The sequence below is a fragment of the Ranitomeya variabilis genome, chromosome 1 (genome assembly GCF_051348905.1).
Source record: "Ranitomeya variabilis isolate aRanVar5 chromosome 1, aRanVar5.hap1, whole genome shotgun sequence".
Lineage (NCBI taxonomy): Eukaryota > Metazoa > Chordata > Amphibia > Anura > Dendrobatidae > Ranitomeya > Ranitomeya variabilis.
In genome coordinates this window covers 906,830,781-906,852,959 of record NC_135232.1, presented here as the reverse complement: position 1 = coordinate 906,852,959, position 22,179 = coordinate 906,830,781, and the positions used below count along the sequence as shown (strand labels likewise).

Genomic DNA, 22,179 nt, shown 5'->3' with positions numbered 1-22,179 from the left:
GCCCAGAAGTAAAAGATGCTCAGTGCTCAGAGACATTGCCAAGGTAAGGAGGATAAAACCTGGCCACCACTGATGAAGACACATAAGGTGACACATCTAGTCTGGTCAAGAAATATCTGAAGAAAGATCTTTCATAGGTTTTATGGACTGACAAGAGTGTCGCCTGATGGATCAAATAAATGGGCCCTTGGCTGGATCACTAATGAGTATAAACGTCCCCTTTGACTTTTGACTTTGATGCCAGCAAGATGGAGGATGGGTACTGCATTTTGCTTGTATTATTTAAAATTAGCTAGTTGGACCTTTTCAAGTTGAAGATTTACTCTAAATAAACTCCCAAATCAACTGTCACTTTCCGACACAGACAGAAAAGAGTCCTTGTGCCAGAAAAATATATGGGCCCTTTGCAGCCCAAGAAATCAATGTAATGCACACTCTTGGGCCTCAATGCGGCCGCACAGATTGCACCAATAATATGTCCACTCCTGGGTACTTGGTACATTAAACTTGCTCTGGTAGACGCCAAAGACTCCTGCCCTTACGAGGGCAATCCACAGCTGACCCTAACGTCTGAGTGGCCCTGGACTGTCACTAACAGATGGCACTGACAGTGCGTTCTCTTTTCAGCTAAGCACTTCACATAAACGCCAGAAATGGAGCGCACTGTCACTGTGCACTGAAAAGAGTATCACAAAGTGAGGCCACATTCACATGTTCAGTGTTTGGTCAGTACTTTACACCAGTATTTGGTCATTTTTTTACCTCAGTATTTAAAAGCTAAAACCAGGAGTGGAACAAGCAAAGGAAAAGTAATAGAAGCACATCACAACTTCTGCATTTTTCATCCACTCCTGGTTTTGTCTTACAAATGCTAATGAAAAATACTATCCAAATACTAAACATGTGAATATGGTCTAAGAAGGGCGCTTGTACTGAGCATATGTCGGAATTAACAGCCGACACATGTTCAGTATAGCAGGAACTAGCCCTGCCCCTGAAATGATCACTGATGACGCTTCATTTCAGGGTGGGGACAGAAGCTGTGACAGTGATCGTTGCCTCTGCCCTTTGATGATGTCCTATTTGAGTATCCCAGCTTGTACTGGGGATTCTCAAACAGAATGTCATCATAATAAAGCAGTTAGATTAGAGACGCAATGATAGGATATTTTCAATTCAACAAAATAGAATTTACAATAAATAGCTAGTCATTAGGATGAAAATCAATATTAGTTTTGGACAAGCCCTTTAATTTGTCCGCTGAGCACATGCTGTCATGGGGCAGATATGTGCCATTGCATCGTGGTTCTGACATGCTACAATTTCCGTTTTACTTTGCAAACCTGTGATCAATCATTCTAGATTTTTATTCAGAATCATTGCTTCCTTGCTGAAAGATTCTTTTCTTTACATTTCCATTACTGAATAAAAACAATACCATCATTTCTTAATACTTATAGTGTCCAGAATGTACTGGGGCATACCACTGCCAGCATCTTATGATTATATTGAGGGTTGGTTATTCTTTCTGAATCCCACAGTTACAAATATCTGGATGACATGTTTAACTCGTTGCGATTTGTTTCTACAGCAAAACCTTCTCTCTTTTCAGTAAGAAACTTGCGGCAAAAAAGCAGGTTTTGCTTGGTTTATGTTGCATTTTTTGCTGCATATTTTGTGCGTTTTTTTGCAGCAGTTTTGTCATACTACATTTGTCTCTGGTGCATGCTGATAAAGTTTAGTGCCCCCCCAAAAATCTGATTCTATCTCATCAGGATTTGGCACAAAAAAACCCAGCAAAACCTGATACCTGTGTTTTTCATTATTTTTTTCACCACCAATTAATTTCAATGGGTGAAAAACGCTGAAAAAAAGCTGAAAGAAGTGACATGCTCTATTCTGCAAAACCTAAGGTTTTGCACAAACTACAGAGGACATAAAAACCAAGCATGATATTTCTGAAATCTTATAGACATAGCTGGTACTGCAAAACGTAGCTAAAATTAGCATAAAAAAGATGAAAAAACGTACCAAAAATGCATACGTGTGAACATACCCTTATTGACAACTTAGTACTTACTCTGCTCTCCCATTTGGCTGACAGTTTCATGCTGCACCACTAAAATTAACCTACTATGCCACATTGTCACAAATCACAGTAGATAAAAGGGTAGGCGCTTTTTAAGTATCATTCATATGATCAATGTTAAAGGGGTTGCCCAGGACTATGAAATTAAGTCTTTCCTTAGCATAAGTCATCAGTATTAGTCCGGCGTCACACTAGCGAGTTTTACGGACGTATGAGCGCAGAAAATACATCTGTAAAATATGCATTACACACGGCCCAATGAATCTCTATGGGGCTGCTCCTATCAGCCGTATATTACGCATCCGTAATATACGGTATTGTACGGCCGTAGAAAATCGCAGCATGCTGCATTTGTCAGCGTATTGCACAAAAAATACGCCAATGCAAGTCTGTGGGGGCGAGAAAAATACGGAATGCATACGGACCATGCGTGTGACTTGCAAGAAATACTCTACACTCTGGCAGGTGCCAGGAAATCTCCCAAGGCCTCAATCAGGAAGCTGAGACATGCTAATTAGCTGAAAAAGCCAGACAGTGAACCCGGAAGTCTGCTGCACGCCTCCACGGAGTGAGAATCAGCCTGGCTACCATCATCAATGTGGACATGTTGATTATTTTGGTGCAAGAAAGGCCAGTAGTTTGGGAACAGAGAGATCCCAACTATGCCAACAGGGCCCAAAAAGAGGCAGCATGGAGGAGTATATGTGTGTCCCTATTCCCACATTATAACCAGTAGCCATGTGAGGCACAGAGCCAAATAAATAAGTACACTCATGTTAGTAAATTGATTTTAACCCCTTCATGACCCAGCCTATTTTGGCCTTAATGACCTTGCCGTTTTTTGCAATTCTGACCAGTGTCCCTTTATGAGGTAATAACTCAGGAACGCTTCAACGGATCCTAGCGATTCTGAGATTGTTTTTTCGTGACATATTGGGCTTCATGTTAGTGGTAAATTTAGGTCGATAATTTTTGAGTTTATTTGTGAAAAAAACGGAAATGTGGCAAAAAATTTGAAAATTTCGCAATTTTCACATTTTGAATTTTTATTCTGTTAAACCAGAGAGTTATGTGACACAAAATAGTTAATAAATAACGTTTCCCACATGTCTACTTTACATCAGCACAATTTTGGAAACAATTTTTTTTTTTGCTAGGAAGTTATAAGGGTTAAAATTTGACCAGTGATTTCTCATTTTTACAACAAAATTTACAAAACCATTTTTTTTAGGGACCACCTCACATTTGAAGTCATTTTGAGGGTTCTATATGGCTGAAAATACCCAAAAGTGACACCATTCTAAAAACTGCACCCCTCAAGGTGCTCAAAACCACATTCAAGAAGTTTATTAACCCTTCAGGTGTTTCACAGCAGCAGAAGCAACATGGAAGTAAAAAATGAACATTTAACTTTTTAGTCACAAAAATGATCTTTTAGCAACAATTTTTTTATTTTCCCAAGGGTAAAAGGAGAAACTGGACCAGGGACGTTGTTGTCCAATTTGTCCTGAGTACGCTGATACCTCATATGTGGGGGTAAACCACTGTTTGGGCGCACGGCAGGGCTCGGAAGGGAAGGAGCGCCATTTGACTTTTTTAATGAAAAATTGGCTCCAATCTTTAGCGGACACCATGTCGCGTTTGGAGAGCCCCCGTGTGCCTAAACATTGGAGCTCCCCCACAAGTGACCACATTTTGGAAACTAGACCCCCCAAGGAACTTATCTAGAAGCATAGTGAGCACTTTAAACCCCCAGGTGCTTCACAAATTGATCCGTAAAAATGAAAAAGTACTTTTTTTTCACAAAAAAATTATTTTAGCCTCAATTTTTTCATTTTCACATGGGCAACAGGATAAAATGGATCCTAAATTTTGTTGGGCAATTTCTCCTGAGTACACCAATACCTCACATGTGGGGGTAAACCACTGTTTGGGCACATGGTAAGGCTCGGAAGGGAAGGAGCGCCATTTGACTTTTTGAATGGAAAATTATCTCCATCGTTAGCGGACACCATGTCGCGTTTGGAAAGCTCCTGTGTGCCTAAACATTGGAGCTCCTCCACAAGTGACCCCATTTTGGAAACTAGACCCCCCAAGGAACTCATCCAGAGGCATAGTGAGCACTTTAAACCCCCAGGTGCTTCACAAATTGATCCGCAAAAATGAAAAAGTACTTTTTTTTCACACAAAATTTCTTTTAGCCTCAATTCTTTCATTTTCACATGGGCAACAGGATAAAATGGATCCTAAAATTTGTTGGGCAATTTCTCCTGAGTATGCCGATACCTCATATGTGGGGGTAAACCACTGTTTGGGTGCACGGCAAGGCTCGGAAGGGGAGGCGTGCCATTTGACTTTTTGAATGGAAAATTAGCTCCAATCGTTAGCGGACACCATGTCGCGTTTGGAGAGCCCCTGTGTGCCTAAACATTGGAGCTCCCCTACAAGTGACCCCATTTTGGAAACTAGACCCCCCAAGAAACTTATCTAGATGCATAGTGAGCACTTATAACCCCCAGGTGCTTCACAGAAGTTTATAACGCAGAGCCGTGAAAATAAAAAAATAATTTTTCTTTCCTCAAAAATGATTTTTAGCCCAGAATTTTTTATTTTCCCAAGGGTAATAGGAGAAATTGGACCCCAAATGTTTTTGTCCAGTTTGTTCTGAGTACGATGATACCCCATATGTGGGGGTAAACCACTGTTTGGGCGCACGGCAGGGCTCGGAAGGGAAGGCACGCCATTTGGCTTTTTGAATGGAAAATTAGCTCCAATCATTAGCGGACACCATGTCGCGTTTGGAGAGCCCCTGTGTGCCTAAACATTGGAGCTCCCGCACAAGTGACCCCATTTTGGAAACTAGACCTCCCAAGGAACTAATCTAGATGTGTGGTGAGCACTTTGAACCCCCAAGTGCTTCACAGAAGTTTATAACGCAGAGCCATGAAAATAAAAAATAATTTTTCTTTTCTCAAAAATAATTTTTTAGCCCACAATTTTTTATTTTCCCAAGGGTAACAGGAGAAATTGAACGCCAAAAGTTGTTGTCCAGTTTCTCCTGAGTACGCTGATACCCCATATGTGGGGGTAAACCACTGTTTTGGCACACGTCAGGGTTCGGAAGGGAAGTAGTGACGTTTTGAAATGCAGACTTTGATGGAATGCTCTGCGGGCGTCAGGTTGCGTTTGCAGAGCCCCTGATATGCCTAAACAGTAGAAACCCCCCACAAGTGACCCCATTTTGGAAACTAGACCCCCCAAGGAACTTATCTAGATGTGTGGTGAGCACGTTCAACCCCCAAGTGCTTCACAGAAGTTTACAACGCAGAGCCGTGAAAATAAAAAATCATTTTTCTTTCCTCAAAAAAGATGTTTTAGCAAGCAATTTTTTATTTTCACAAGGGTAACAGGAGAATTTGGACCCCAATATTTGTTGCCCAGTTTGTTGTGAGTACGCTGATACCCCATATGTGGGGGTAAACCACTGTTTGGGCACACGTCAGGGCTCGGAAGGGAAGTAGTGACATTTGAAATGCAGACTTTGATGGAATGGTCTGCGTGCGTCACATTGCATTTGCAGAGCCCCTGATGTACCTAAACAGTAGAAACACCCCACAAGTGACCCCATTTTGGAAACTAGACCCCCGAAGGAACTTATCTAGATGTGTGGTGAGCACTTTCAACCCCCAAGTGCTTCACAGAAGTTTATAACGCAGAGCCGTGAAAATAAAAAATAATTGTTCTTTCCTCAAAAATTATGTTTTAGCAAGTAATTTTTTATTTTTGCAAGGGTAACAGGAGAAATTAGACCCCAGCAGTTGTTGCCCAGTTCGTCCTGAGTACGCTGGTACCCCAAATGTGGGGGTAAACCACTGTTTGGGCGCACGTCGGGGCTTGGAAGGGCGGGAGCACCATTTGACTTTTTGAACGCAAGATTGGCTGGAATCAATGGTGGCGCCATGTTGCGTTTGGAGACCCCTGATGTGCCTAAACAGTGGAAACCCCTCAATTCTAACTTCAACACTAACCCCAACACACCCCTAATCCTAATCCCAACTGTAGCCATAACCCTAATCACAACCTTAACCCCAACACACCCCTAACCACAACCCTAACCGCAACACACCCGTAACCCTAATTCCAACCCTAATCCTAACCCTAATCCCAACCGTAACCCTAATCCCAACCCTAACCACAACTGTAACCCCAACACACCCCTAACCCTATCCGTAACCCTAACCACAAGCCTAATCTTAACCCTATTTCAAACCCTAGCCCTAATTCCAACCCTAACTCTAATTCCAACCCTAACCCTAAGGCTATGTGCCCACGTTGCGGATTCGTGTGAGATTTTTCCTCATGATTTTTGAAAAATCTGCAGGTAAAAGGCACTGCGTTTTACCTGCGGATTTACAGCAGATTTCCAGTGTTTTTTTGTGCAGATTTCACCTGCGGATTCCTATTGAGGAACAGGTGTAAAACGCTGCGGAATCCGCACAAAGAATTGACATGCTGCGGAAAATACAACGCAGCGTTTCTGCACGGAATTTTCCGCACCATGGGCACAGCGGATTTGGTTTTCCTTAGGTGTACATGGTACTGTAAACCTGATGGAAAACTGCTTCGAATTCGCAGCGGCCAATCCGCTGCGGATCCGCGGCCAATCCGCTGCCAATCCACTGCGGATCCGCGGCCAATCCGCTGCGGATCCGCGGCCGATCCGCTGCGGATCCGCTGCCGATCCGCTGCCGATCCGCTGCGGATCCGCTGCCGATCCGCTGCGGATCCGCTGCCGATCCGCTGCGGATCCGCTGCCGATCCGCTGCGGATCCGCTGCCGATCCGCTGCGGATCCGCTGCCGATCCGCTGCCGATCCGCTGCAGATCCGCTGCCGATCCGCTGCGGATCCGCTGCGGATCCGCTGCCGATCCGCTGCCGATCCGCTTCGGATCCGCTGCCGATCCGCTGCCGATCCGCTGCCGATCCGCTGCCGATCCGCTGCGGATCCGCGGCCGATCCGCTGCCGATCCGCTGCGGATCCGCGGCCGATCCGCGGCCGATCCGCTGCCGATCCGCTGCGGATCCGCGGCCGATCCGCTCTGTGTGCACATGCCATAACCCTACCCCTAACCCTAACCCTACCCGTAACCCTAACCCTACCCCTAACCCTACCCCTAGTTCTAACCCTAGTTCTAACCCTAACCCTAGTGGAAAAAGAAAAAAAAATATTTTCTTTATTTTATTATTGTCCCTACCTATGGGGGTGATAAAGGGGGGGGTTTATTTATTATTTTTTTATTTTGATCGCTGTGATAGAACCTACCACAGCGATCAAAATGTACCTCTAATGAATCTGCCGGCCGGCGGGCGCACTGAGCATGCGCCCGCCATTTTGGAAGATGGCAGCGCCCATGATGGAGGCGGACGGGGACCGGGAGCCTCGGTAAGTATAAGGGGGGGGAGATCGGGGCACGGGGGGGGCGTCGGAGCACGGGGGGGTGACATAGGAGCAGGGGGGGAGCGGGCAGGAGGACGGGGGAGCGGACAGCAGGACGGGGGAGCCGGCAGGCGGACGGAGGGGACCGGACCCTATAACGGAGCACTGGGGGGGCGATCGGTGGGGTGGGGGGGGTCACATTAGTGTTTCCAGCCATGGCCGATGATATTGCAGCATCGGCCATGGCTGGATTGTAATATTTCACCAGTTTTTTAGGTGAAATATTACAAATCGCTCTGATTGGCAGTTTCACTTTCAACAGCCAATCAGAGCGATCGTAGCCACGGGGGGGTGAAGCCACCCCCCCTGGGCTGAAGTACCACTCCCCCTCTCCCTGCAGATTGGGTAAAATAGGAGTTAACCCCTTCACCCGATCTGCAGGGACGCGATCATTCCATGACGCCACATAGGCGTCATGGGTCGGATTGGCACGGGTTTTCATGACGCCTATGTGGCGTCATGGGTCGGGAAGGGGTTAATGTGAAACAGCAGTACCCAACTCCTTTGAAGTATTTAGCCTAAAATTGTTAAGTATTTCATATATTAATTTATATAACACCATTAAGTCCATGGTGCTGTACATGAGAAACGGGTTAAATACAGGGTTCTTACAGATGTCCCTTACAGTGTTCCACAGAAAAAATACCTACTGGAATAGAGGGTAGCGGACTCTGTCCTTGTGGCCTTATTATTATTTTTTTTTTATAAAATTCAAAATATATTAAACAAATGCAGCTTCCTAGGCTACACTACAATCTGTGTAGTCAACTACACCTTGTGTGACCACTGTGCATAATGGCGTAATAAAATATTTTACTCTATTTTGTTGCAGTGGATGATGTGATGAGAAGATGGCAGAGCATCCGCGATCAATATAGGAGGGAGAGGCAGCAGCGTGACAGGAGTGGTTCAGGCGCACCTCCTAAAAAATATATATATTATGATCGCTTGACCGTCTTGAATCCCAGTATGGACCTCAGACCGTAAGTACATACCTCACAACACATTTTACACATATGTTTAGAATGGTCAGACATTTATGTTTTTTATTTTTGCTACATACTTTCATAACAGAACACAGTCTAACCTCATAACCTCACTGAGAGGGAGACAGGGTCGGATTCGGAGGTGGTCATAGACCCAGTTGGGGAAGGAGGAGAGGTGGCTGGTCCATCTTCATATGCGTCATACTCCATCCCTCCAGGATCCTCGTCTACCACCCATCCAGCTCCAGCAGCACCTGGCCAAGATGATGCCCCACCAACAACATCAGCAGCAGCACAAGCAAGCCAGGATGATCCTGCCAACAGCAGCAGCCCTACTGTTGCCCTGGAGCGCTCACCACAGGCTGCAGGGATGTTACAGCGTGCTTGCCACAGAAGAGAGGTCCACCAAAGTAGGAGAAATGTTGATGCTGGGGTGTTGAACTACCTGGCAAGGGTTACTGAGGATGATGGTGAGGAGGGCTTTACGAGGAGCCTGGCCCAGTACTTACGTCCCCTAGAGCGTGAGGTGAGGCTTCGTGTGAGAGGGCGCATTCAAATCCTTATTGATGCATGAACCCCCCCCAAATGACCCATATGAGATTATGCAGTCTATTGAGAATTGGCAGCTGTCATCACGTAACCTCCTGCGGCTGCAAAGATGTCAAAAGGTGCATGCTCAACAGGGATTTGAAGCACCCCCTCCACGTCAGCCTACACCTCAACCCCTACCCACACCAAACCCACCATGGCAACCTCAGTACCATATGGCAGACTATCAGCAACCTTCCCAATATGGCCACTTGTCCAGACCCAGTGCTGGAGGCTGGTCCCAACCTGGGTTTGCACGACATGGCCATATTGGGGTTGGATATAATACCAGGCCATATTTTCCACAACCTGAGGGATTTGGTCAGATTCCTTATGGCCATTACACAACTGGCCCACATGAGTCAAGGCCGAATTTTCCTCCGGCCAACACATCATCCTCACAGGGTGAAGGACAATTGGCCCAAAAAGGCCACTGACCAGGACCCATGTTAGTGCTGTCATAGCACTTTGTTATGATGTTCAAGTTATCACAAAAAAATAAGCCAACTTGAATTGGCTGGAAAAAACAAAAAAAGGTTTCCAAAAAAAATTTGAGTTCAATACAAAAGCCTTTTGCGGTAATTAAAAAATATCGTTTAAAGCCTAATTAGGTTTGTGGTCAAATCATTCTTACATCTCACACACATGCTATGTTCAAAACCATATGTGAATTAAGTAAATACAACACACAGAGTTTAGATTGTTTTTTGGTTTGGTAAACTTAGAATATATTTTCAAACTAAAATAATACATGCACAACTGCATAATCTTGCCAGGGAGTGGCACCATGAGGAGATACAAAATAATTTGTGAATACATCCCTAACTTTAAGACCAGAAAGGGGATGGCGTGGAGGAGGGCCATGTGGTGTAGGCCTAATCACATTGCTCAACAGGTGTTCACCAATATCAGCTGTGGAACAATCATGTATGCGGGTAAAATTGTGCAAAATAACACAGGCTTTTATGACTTCATTGACTGTAGCCTCACTGAGCTGAATGGCAGACTGGAGAACACGCCATTTTGCCACCAGAATTCCAAAGGCGCACTCCACCAGTCTCCGCAAATTAAACACCCTCCGCCGGTGGTCCAGGTTGCGCCGCAGATAAGGCCTCATAACGTGCCTCGTCAGTTGGAAAGCTTCATCTCCAACAAGAACAAAAGGCACTGCTTCCGCATTGGAGCCTGAGAGTTGTTGTGGTGGTGGGAGGTCTAACTGGTTGTCACGTAGCCACCGACCCATAATGGACGAATTGAAGACCCTAGAGTCTCCAGTTCGCCCATAGGCCCCAATGTCTACAATTATAAACCTGTAGTTACTGTCAACTACAGCTAAAAGAACTACAGAGAAAAACTGCTTATAATTGTAGAATTGGGAGCCAGAGTTCGGCGGCTTACGCACCCTGATATGTTTCCCATCCACAGCTCCAATGCAGTTAGGGAAGTCACAAGTGTCCTGGAAGCCACTTGATATTTTTAGCAAATCCTCCTGTTTTGGCTCAGGCATTACAAGTTCCTGAAGTTAGCCCATATTTGACTACAGGTTGACCGCACAATGCCCGAAATTGTTGACCGCCCAATCAGAAACTCCAGGTGTAGTCCCGCATACGACAAGCCAGTGGACAGGAAGCTGAAAGGGAAAAAAAAATAATATTAGATATGTAACAAGAGTTAAAAAAAACCATGAAGAAGCAGAAGTAGATAGGATATTTTTAAAAACATGACTAACACTGTAAAATTGAACATATACATAGGGTACTTTACTATAACATTAAACACAGTTTGATTGATCTGCTTGTGCCCTAATGTACACATATACTTTCAAAAACCTGCTAGAACACAACACATAAAAAAAATCATCAACATACAGTATGTGAGAATGTTGAATACATACCGTAAGGTAAGGAGAAGACGCTCCTCTGCGGATATGGCTTTGCGCATCCTTGTGTCCTGATAGGTGATACCTGGACGTAAGATCTCCAACAATCTATCAAAGGTTCTGATGGTCATGCGACAGTACAGATAGAACTTGTCAGGATGTGACATCAATGCTGTATAGAGCCTCTCAAAATGTCCTTTATTGAGGCGTTGGGTCAATAGAGGATGCACCCACAATCTTCGTCTCCTCCTTTGCGGATCTACAATCACAGGATATGGCTGTGCAAAGCGACGTGACAACACCCAGTGAAACACCCGCTGAGTTGTGCTTAAAGACAGATGGTCAGACATGTTTTGAAGGTAATACCAACACACCCAAAAGAAGCACACCAACTAAATGGCCAGATGGGAGGGTGCCACCTGTTGTAGAGGGCTTAAATAGGGTTGGTGATGATGATTTAAATCATTTGCAGGCCAATAAACCGTTAAATGTCCATTTTGTGATGTTGCGTGAAAAATACGCATTACGGATCACATACGGATCGCACACGCAACACTACATGCGCAAAATACGTGACCACACCTTGGCGACGGATTACCTACGGAACACTATTTCTGGGACATTTCTGCGTATTACGCCCGTATTACGGCCGTAAAAAACGGACCGTATTGTCTTACGCATAGTGTGACGCCGGCCTTAGAGTGATAGAAGTATGACACTATATTTCCCCACTGATATCAACTGTTAGGAGCATCCACTTTGGTCTGGACATAAACTGGATTGGTGCCAGAACAGCACGGCTCTATACACTGTATACTCAGTAGTAGCTATTTTTGGGTACTGCAATTCAGCGCCCATTATTTTAGTAGACGAAAAAAGCCACTACACAGTATAAGGAGCTGTGGTGCTCCGGCCAACACAAGGCCGGCTAACAGGAGATTGGTAGGGGGGTTGGATATAGGGTCCTCACCCATCTGATATTGATTAACTATCCCAATAATAGTTCATCAGTTACACTTTTCTAGACAACCCCTTTAAGGTAACCACACACATAAGATAGCTGCAAGACAACAGCTATTTATTTCTATCCTTCCAAACACAAAAGAATGTGTTCTGTATAGTGAGAAGAATCCAGACTCAAAGGATTGGTCAAAATGATTGGACATTTCAATTCAATGTAGAAGGTCCCAATGTATCAGAAAATTTGGCTGACTGTAAACTAATGTTTATGAGGGACTTGCTGTGGACTCTGTGTTTAGTCAAATCAGTGTAATGAATTGTTCCAATGACAACCCTTGTCTTTTGATATCATTTACGGTTAATATAATTGTCAGATGCCTCAGTGTGGTGTTCATGTAAGTTGTTTTAATCAACATAGATGAAATTTTCACAAAATAAATTAGAAAAATGGGAGCATATGAAACTTCTTAAAAAAAGCAGCACAGCGATGAATTCACTAAAAATCTAAAACCAAGGAATTAAATAAATATATCGTTTTACTTACCTGTGGCCCAGGTTGACCCTGTAAAGTGATAAATGTTACAAAGTTATTACAATTTTACAAATTAACTAAAATGTTACAAATGTACACACGTTTTACAACATTGCTCATATACTCTTCAAAGACAATTACTAAATAATTAAAAAAGTTTATTTTTAACAGCTTATCATTTGTAAAATGCAGAGGAACCTGGAGGGCATTCCTTGATGGGTGCAATCAAGGTCTATAATTACGTAGTTCATTAAACAGAATTTGGGGCAATTATCTTCTATCGTGAATGATTATTCTGAATAGAATAAGAGCTGTGAGATTCCTTTCTTAGGAAAGAAAAGCAAGGCTTGAGGGCCAAAATGGATCTAAATTGAGTAGAATTTACACCAACATTTATAAAAGTAGAGTATCGTTGAGCAGTATGCCATGTTTTTCAACATATTGGTTAGCATAGCGCTCTTGGTGTCCCCTGCTAGAGAATAAGCATAGGTTACTCGACAAATGGATATTCATGATTCATGTGAGCTTCCACACCAATTTTCTACCTCTTACTATTAACCCCAACCTCAACCTTTATTAAGAAATCCCAATAAACACTCCACACTTCAGTTGGATTAATTGGCCACAGCAGCCTTTTATTAACATTTAATGCAATTTTTTACTTTTTAACAAAACATTCCACAAGGAGTGGTCCTCGAAGCCCCAAAAACCATAAACCTCAGGTTTAATAATCCCAACTTGGCCTCAGGTCGAGTCTTGCCTCTAGCCACTATGCAGCAGCTCAGAGGCACCTATCAACCCACCTGGCCAATGTGCAGCACCATTAATCACAGGTCCCCTTTAATCCCTTCTACAGGATTATTTAACTACCCGTCCACTTGAATCCACCCAGGGCGGTCCGGGACCTCTTGAGATTCCCCCCTCTGATCCGCCATTCACCAACACCACCAACTTCGAGGACCTCCCCCACATGCCCCACTGCCATAACATATATTTATACAGTCTTTAAAAATAAAAATTATTCCCAGCCCCTTAAAATGCCGCAATACTATTATCCAACAACACCAGAGATAAAATACAACAAGCATCCCCATTACACATCATTACCAAATAAGGGAGGGTAAGTGGGAGCTTCTTACCACTGTAAGTGGTACCTAAAATGGTTGCCTTACTTAACATGGCTGACCCCTTTCATACTGGTGCCCTGTAACCCCACCTCTGACCCCTCCTCCCTCCAGACCTAAGACCAACACCACCAATTTCAAATATATTAATCCCCGCACTACCCATTAATGACCCATCCCCAGCTCACTATATTCCTTGTCGTCCTCCCTTTCAGGCCAATTGCCCAGTATGGCCTTACTGGACAATTCCAAGCTGTACATGGTATTAACACTCTCAGCAGAAATGGGTCAATGTTTGGCTCCTTTGCTAACACAAATGTAAAAATAGTTTGTTCCATGACAAATTTTCACACATACACCAAGCAAGCATACCATTAAATCAACTGTTAGGGCAGGTGGAAAGCACCAAATAATATAATGAGTGATATGAGGTGTGTTCATAGCCCGGGGTCCACCGTGCAGAGATGGAACCTGCTGCTAAGTAATGGCGCATTAAGTTTTTTTCGGGCATGCGCAGTTGCGCTGCCCTTCGTACTTACAGCGCAGGCGCCGGCGATGATAATGAAGCAAGAGGAGGCAGCGCCCGGCACGCACAGGCCCGGAGTGATGGCTGGGAGGTGTCTGGCTTAGGAAAGAAAGACCCGCCTCCCTGGAGATTTCAGGGTATGAGGGGCGCATTTTAGAAACGTTTATTTCAGCGTGTGCAGGGAGCATAACTAAAAGAGCCACCTTGTCAGAATGCAGCATTTGTGCTGCACAAGGTGGCTCTTTTAGGTACAAATTCCTGAGGGGGGTGACAGGTTCCCTTTAAGAGGCTAACGACCATTTAATATGAGTCAATAACTGGCTGAGCTTGTTGGTCAGCAGCAACATCTACCAGTGTAAAGAAAATAAGTGCTATTGAGAGTATGAAAAGTATGTGGGAATCGATGAAAGTAGTAACAGTTGTTCATCACTATGATTGCAACATGCTATTGGATGTGTAATGAGCACCAATTTATAATCCATATTGCTGGTTCCTGATGTAAAGGGTCCATGCGAAAAGCCTTGATGTCTTTGTCACGTTCCTCATACCATTCCTGAATTATCTTTGCAAAGTGGCAGGGGGCATTATCCAGCTGAAGGATGTACCATGTTTCTCCAAAAATAAGATAAGGTGTTAAATTATTTTTTGCTCCGAAAAATAGATTAGGGCTTATTTTCAGATTCACATTTATTTTTGAACAAAAAAAAAAATCAACATCAACATAACTTTCTAAACTCGGAATTCCATCATGAATTTTTCCATGTCCAGCTATCTATTCTTTACAAATGCTGACAAAGAATGAGGCGTTAGAACGATCAGTAATAGTTCGTTCTCTCCCCATACATATCATGTTATTGGCAGCACATCTCCTGTTTACACTGGCTGATAAGTTACATTTGTGTCCCCGCAGCTGCATGATTTGCGGCTGCTAGACAACCTGAACCCATGCAAGGATTGCCTGTTTGTTAGGGAATCCCCACATGTATTCAGGCTGTATAGCAGCCACAAATCATGCTGCTGTGGAGACAAAAACATAATCTCTGAGCACGCCCAAGATACTTGGAGACCACCCGAGCATGCTCGGAAATCTCAAAAACGAGCAAACTCGCTCATCACTAGAGAAGATCCTAAAGCAGACATCATATAAATGTATAAGACCTATGGTATTTTGAATGAAATACATTTCTAACCCCCATGTGGACGCCTCCTGATTTAGAATTTGATGTCCATGTAGGTAGTATTTGCAAAGTGGTGCATGTGCTTTGTAATAAGATTAACATATACTGTGACCGAGCACACTGATGTTGTAATAATGCGCTATTAGCATTGTAGAGAAATGCGACACCTGTTACCCCAACTCATAACGCTGATAAAAATAATAGAATCTATGTAAAATACCTCTACTGATCAAAGGCTTCATCCTCAAGCCTTTCCCATTAATCTCCAACCTGATCGCTATCTACATGCTTTACTCACTGGGAATTATCTGTGAAATCTATGTGAATGACCATGAAAAAAGTGACAAATTGCCCAGCAAAGGCCAAAGCTGCGCACGTTTTAGGGATAAATGATGGGATCTATCGTTCTCCGATACAGATGCTTTCACTGTTAAATCATTCTATATTACATACTTGTGCAAACATCACCCTTAGGTCAATAAACAGAATGTAAAAAGTACTGAATCGCTATCATGATTTCCAGCTCCAGAAATGATATAGCCCTTTTTTAGTGTAGCCCTGAGTTTAGAAACTCTGTGAGGTGTCAGATCAAAGATAGCTCCGAAATTTATAATGCTTTCAATCTGATACTGAATGTTTTTTTTTTCTTTAACCTGCATCTGCACTGAATGAAAGGCCATATGTTTAAAAAATGGACAGTGACAGTCGGGCTGTACATAACTGCTGGAAATAGCTGGTGCTAAGTCAATGAGCTAGCCAAACTGCCCCAGCTCTTAGTTCTAGCTGAATTATATATGTCCTAATCACCAGCTCTAAAGCTGTAATAAAAGTCACCACCAAAACCTACTAAGTAAAATATTTTGTTATTTTGTTCAGCATCAGTCAAGCATTTATCGAAAATCCTACCAAAATGCCAGAGATCTCCAAGATAAGACAATAATATGCTGTCCCGTAACCATGTTCAACAGGCACCAAGATTTGCTTCATTTCATTTTGGTCAGTATCTACATTTTTATTTTATTTTCCATCCCAGGGCATACTTTCAGCAAGCAGTACAGTGTGCTGGATAATAACAGTGTGTAATGTACACCGTTAGGATCTGGCTCTACTCGCTGGCTCGAGTGGTCAAAACGTGGGGCAGGTATGCTATTTGCATGCTTGTAGTCACATGCCAGCTAGATTCTCATCTACTTCTCTCAATTTTCTATGAGAAGCTAGTCAGCACATGACTGTAAGGAAGAAAATCACATATTTGTGTCCACTTGATGACTACTCAAACCAACTAGGACCGCCAAATCCTAACAAGGTGTACGTTACACAGAATTCGTGTTTGTCAAATTGGGTTATTCCTGGAGTGGAAAACCCTTTGAATGGAAGGGGCCTCCCTGGCTTTTGAGCACTATAGCACCTTCTATGCTTGACACCTTGTTAGCTACGATGAGTAAAGGCTAACGCAGACTTAAAAAGGGTATCCCCAGCTTCATCATCCTGTCCCAATATGTAGTAGGTGTATTAATAATAATATTAGCAAATACCTCCAATTAGAAATGTAGTACTGCTTTACTAATTCGCTATGTTAATTACACAATGTACAAGGCAATGCAGCAGCTTGGGTATCCATGGTTACAACCACTGATATAGTGACAGCTAGTTAGTTAGCTGTTAGTGGTCGTATCATGGATACTGCAATGCCTGCACATGGGGTAGAAGACATAGCTTATCAGAAGAACTATAATACATTTCTAATTGTAGGTATTTGCTAATATTATTATTAATATGGGATAGGATCTTGGAGGTGGGATACCCCTTTAACTTATTTGAGTCTCTTACTGTTCATGGACCATAAAAAATTACAAATCTACATTATCTATGCTAAAATCTGTGATTTGACACAATTCCAAATAATTTCAACTTTTTAAGGTATTTAGGTAAAGCTCCTCCATGTCACTCTGCAGACATACATACCATTCTATCGCAATCAGAATTGGAAATATTAACAGTTCTCACTTCTGCAAATGAAGCTTGTAATCTACCATGAAAACGAAGTCACATAAAACATTATGGAGATGAGTTGAGAGTTTGATGCACATTTTGGCGCTGATTCTATACTGGTGGAGTAGCTATGTGTGCCAGTGGCCTGGCCTATCCTTTAACAGATTAGTGGCTCGTCAAACTGCACGTCTGCATCAGAAATACAAGTGAATTTCTTCCATCTCCAATTTAGTAATTGTGGCTCAGGTTTGTAGTATGCAACTCTGACACATGTGACCATGTTACATTGATTGTTTAAAGGGTACAAAAAGTAAAAGTCTTCCAATGATGTTGTTTATTAATATTCAATTTGATTATATACTAATAACATGCCACCAGTTAATGCAGTGTAAATTCACAGTGTGCCAGCAAGCTCAGAGCCAAAATTATCAATCCAATTCATATGCTTAATTCCAACATTTCTGCTATGTGAATTTCAATATGAACCAGTAGTTTAATTGCCTGTTAATTCACCAGACTGGAAAAATATTTTTGACTCTGTGTATAGATCATTTAATGCTATTACGTGTCATAAATGGCAAGCCAGATATATGTCTCCCGAGTACTGTTGTGTGGAGTACATTTTGTTTTATAGTCCAAGTAGTACACAAAAGTCAAGTGATTAGATTGCCTAGTTTTTGAAAGCTACAGTCAAAATATTTATTTCTCATTTTTTTGTAGAGACACCCACACATTAAAGAAAAGTCAGTTGATCCCTTTTTTTGGAAGAACCAGTTGAATATGTAATGTCTATGGGGGGCTTTTTGACTCATTCTCAATAGATGATGTAGAGGGAAAGAATGATGCAGCTTGCTGAATGTCTGATCCTTTTCTCTTCTCTGGAGATAAGCCAATGCCAGAGGGTCTATCAGTGACTTTCCTCTCCTCACTGAAAACACAGGAACATTCGATCTAGCTGAGAGGTGATTAGTAAGGAGAGATAGATACAACAACTATCTAAGTTCCTGCAAGATGAAGGCATTGAAGCTATGGACTGGCCTGCCCGTTCCCCAGACCTGAATCTGATTGAGCACATCTGGGACATCATGTCTCGCACCATCCACCAACGTCACGTTGCACCACAGACTGTCCAGGAGTTGGCGGATGCTTTAGTCCAGGTCTGGGAGGAGATCCCTCAGGAGACCAACCGCCGCCTCATCAGGAGCATGCCCAGGCATTGTACAGTAGGGAGGTCATACAGGCACGTGGAGCCCACCCACAATACTGAGCATCTTTTCCTTGACATGAGGCATTTCCACTGAAGTTGGAATAGCCTGTGATTTGAATTTCCACTTTGATTTTGAGCATCATTCCAACTCCAGACCTCCATGGGATATTCATTTTGATTTGCATTGATAACTGTTAGGTTTTATTGTTCTGAACACATTCCACTATGCAATGAATAAAGATTTACAACTGGAATATTTCATTCAGTGATATCTAGGATGTGGTATTTTAGTGTTCCCTTTATTTTTTTGAGCAGTGTATATATATATATTCACACTTGTATTACAGCCACAACTTATTGGACCTGAGTTTTCATTGAATATTATAGGTAGTGCTGACCAATTTTTAAATTTTCTGCATTTTGCATTTGGGAGTATGGCTATTTCCTAGGTTTCTGTACCCTATCCACCCATGCTTTAAGACTGTTTTAATTAGAGCAAGTATATCTGTGTTGTATTCTTCCTGATTTCAATTGACATTTCATATCTGTGTATTAATTTAATATTATAGGTAGTGTTAAGATCAATGCTTAGATTTTCTACATTTTGCATTTTAGTTTATGGCTCTATGGTACCCTATCCAGTGCTGTTGCATAGTGATTGTATAGATGTATTGAAGTCTCAGCATATTTGTAGCTGCGCATTCATTCAATACTATATTAGTGCTGACGAATCTCAAAATATTGTGGAAGAAAATATATTGGCTGGTGATTATTTAAGGTGTATACCATAGGTACCATTACTTTATTCTATACCCTCCGCTTACCCACCAATGTTCTCATAGATGAAGCTGTAAAATTAAATTTCAGTAGACAGTAATTAAGAAAGGGGGTATAAGTAATGCAGACCACATATATAACAGCTATAGCTATGTAGCGCCAAATATACTTACTGTGTTATTTTATTTAGAAAGCTAGTAATGGAATTGCATATACAACATACTGACCATACAGTTGTATCCACCTAATTTCCTCATACATTTTCGATAATACCTACATATCGTGTTGACATAGCACGCTGCTGAGCTGGCTTAGCAAATACTATAGGCATGGATAGAAGTAGCAAGTTGGCAGTAGTCTAGCGTCTTGTATATATGTACATTTATTTAATTGGGTGTTGTGACCTCGGGCAGCAAATGATGTAAACTCATGACCAGAACATAACTTAGAATTGTAGAGCAGTGACGTATATCTTAATTTTTATATATTCAAATGAAGACCTTGAAATTCACTGCTGAAAGTATTAATATGTATCTATGTCTTGTGAATTTCATAAAGTGTAAAAAAATCATATTGCAAGTCGAATATGATCCTGTTATGTCAACACTCAAGTGTTTAAAACTTGCCAAAATACATAGTTCTGGCTGTAAGAAGCTCTATATTTCTTTCTATCCATTGCAATTTAATCTTCACTCCATGTTTCAGATCTGTTTCAGAAATTCAAATATAAACTCAGACCATTCTGTTTTCCTGTATTTTCTAAATCTTTTCAGCTATGACATCTGTCCACAGGTGTATGTCTCAAGAAAGAATGAATTCATCACTGGGATTTCCACATATATCATATATACAATCATAGCCAAAAGTGTTGGTACCTTTGAAATTGTTCCAGAAAATGAACTGTTTCTTCCTGAAAATTATTGCAACTACACATGTTATACAGGTTTATTTCCTTTGTGTGTGTTGTAACATCACAAAAAACAGGGGAAAAAAGGCGAACTGGACAGAATTTCACACTAAACCCCAAAAATATGATGGACAAAATTGTTGGCAACCTCAACTTAATATTTGGTTGCATACTCTTTGGAATAAATAACTGTAATTAATCGCTCCCTATAACCATCAACAAGCTTCTTACACCTCTCAACTGGAATTTTGAACCACCCTTCTTTTGCAAACTGATCCAGGTCTCTCATATTTGAAAGGTGCCTTCTCCCAACAGCAATTTTATAAACTCTCCACAGGTTTAAGATCTGGACTCATTGTTGGCCACTTCAGAACTCTCTTTGTTTCCATCCATTTCTGGGTGCTTCTTTAAGTATGTTTGGGTCATTTATTAGCTGAAAGACCCATGACCTAGGATTCAAACACAGTCTTTCTAACATTGGGCACTACATTGCAACCCAAAATCCTTTGGTAATCTTCAGATTTCATGATGCCTTGACACAGTCAAAGCACCCAGTGTCAAAGGCAGCAAAACAACCCCAAAACATCTTTGTGAATCCACCAAATTTAACTGTAGGTACCGTGTTCTTTTTTATGCTTCATTGCATTTTCAGTAAGCAGCAGAATGGTGCGGTAAAGCTCTATCTTGGTCTCATCTGTCCACAAGACGCTTTACCAGAAGGATTTTGGCTTAAATACATTTTGGAAAACTGCAGTGTAGCTTTTTTATATCTCTGTGTCAGCATTGTGGTCCTCCTGGGTGTCTTGCCATTCATTCAAATGGCGATGGATAGTTTGCACTGACACTGATGCACCCTTAGCCTGCAGGACAGCTTGAATTTCTTTGGAACTTGATTGGGGCAGGTTATCCACCATCCAGACAATCATGCATTGCAACCTTTCATCAATTTTTCTCTGCCATCCACGGCCTTGGAGATTAGCTACAGTGCAGTGGGTTGTATACTTCTTGATTATGTTGTGAACTGTGGACAAGGAAACATCAAGATCTCTTGAGATGGACTTGTAGCCTTGAGATTGTTGATATTTTTTTAACAATTTTGGTCCTCAAGTCCTCAGACAGTTCTCTTCTCCTCTTTCTGTTTTCCATGCTTAGTGTGGCACGCACAGACACACAATGCAAAGATTAAGTCACCTTATCCCCTTTTTATCTGGATTCAGGTGTGATTTTCATATTGCCCAGACCTGTTATTTGCCAAAAGTGATTTGAATAAGCATCACTTGCTTGAAAGAAAGTTGTTTATCCACAATTTTGTAAAGGTGCCAACAATTTTGTCTGGCATATTTTGGGGGTTTTGTGTGAAATTATGCCCAATTTTCCTTTTTTTCTGTTTTTTAATGTTGTTCCAATACACGCTAAGGAAATAAACATGTGTATACCAAAACATGTGTAATTGTAATGTTTCTTGGAGAAATACATCATTTTCTAGAACAACTTCAGGGGTGCCAACACTTCAGACATGACTTTATATAAAATATATTAGAGTTCCTCAATGAAAAATAGTCCAGATTTTCAGTTGTAAACTATAAAAAGTTTCATAACCCCTTCACCCCGAGCCATTTTCCATTTTTGAGTTTCTGTTTTTTGCTCCCTTTCTTCCAAAAGCCATAACTTTTTATTTTTTCTTAAGTATGGCCACGCGAGGGCTTGTTTTTAGCGGGTTGAGTTGTACTTTTGAACAACACCACTGGTTTTACCATATACTGTACTGGAAAACAGGAAAAAAATTCCAAATGCAAAATTATGATTTTCCAGGTCACTTTGAGTTTGTAGATACCAAACATGTCTAGGTTCTTTTCTATTTATCTAAGTGTTGAAAAAAAAAAAAATACAAGGTTTGTTAAAGAAAAAAAAATTGTGTCATTTTCCGGACCCATTCG

General features: G+C 41.9%; 1 protein-coding gene across 3 annotated transcripts in view; it reads right to left on the bottom strand.

The window, feature by feature from the left end:
* Positions 1–22,179, bottom strand: part of COL25A1 (collagen type XXV alpha 1 chain) — a 643,948-nt gene that overhangs the window by 268,346 nt on the left and 353,423 nt on the right. Inside the window, exon 5 of one of the 3 annotated variants that reach the window (XM_077278990.1) lies at positions 12,544–12,561. The exons of the other annotated variants lie outside the window; for them this stretch is intronic. Coding sequence (XP_077135105.1) covers positions 12,544–12,561 — 18 coding nt within the window. The remainder of the gene's footprint in view (positions 1–12,543; positions 12,562–22,179) is intronic. 3 annotated transcript variants of the gene reach the window in all.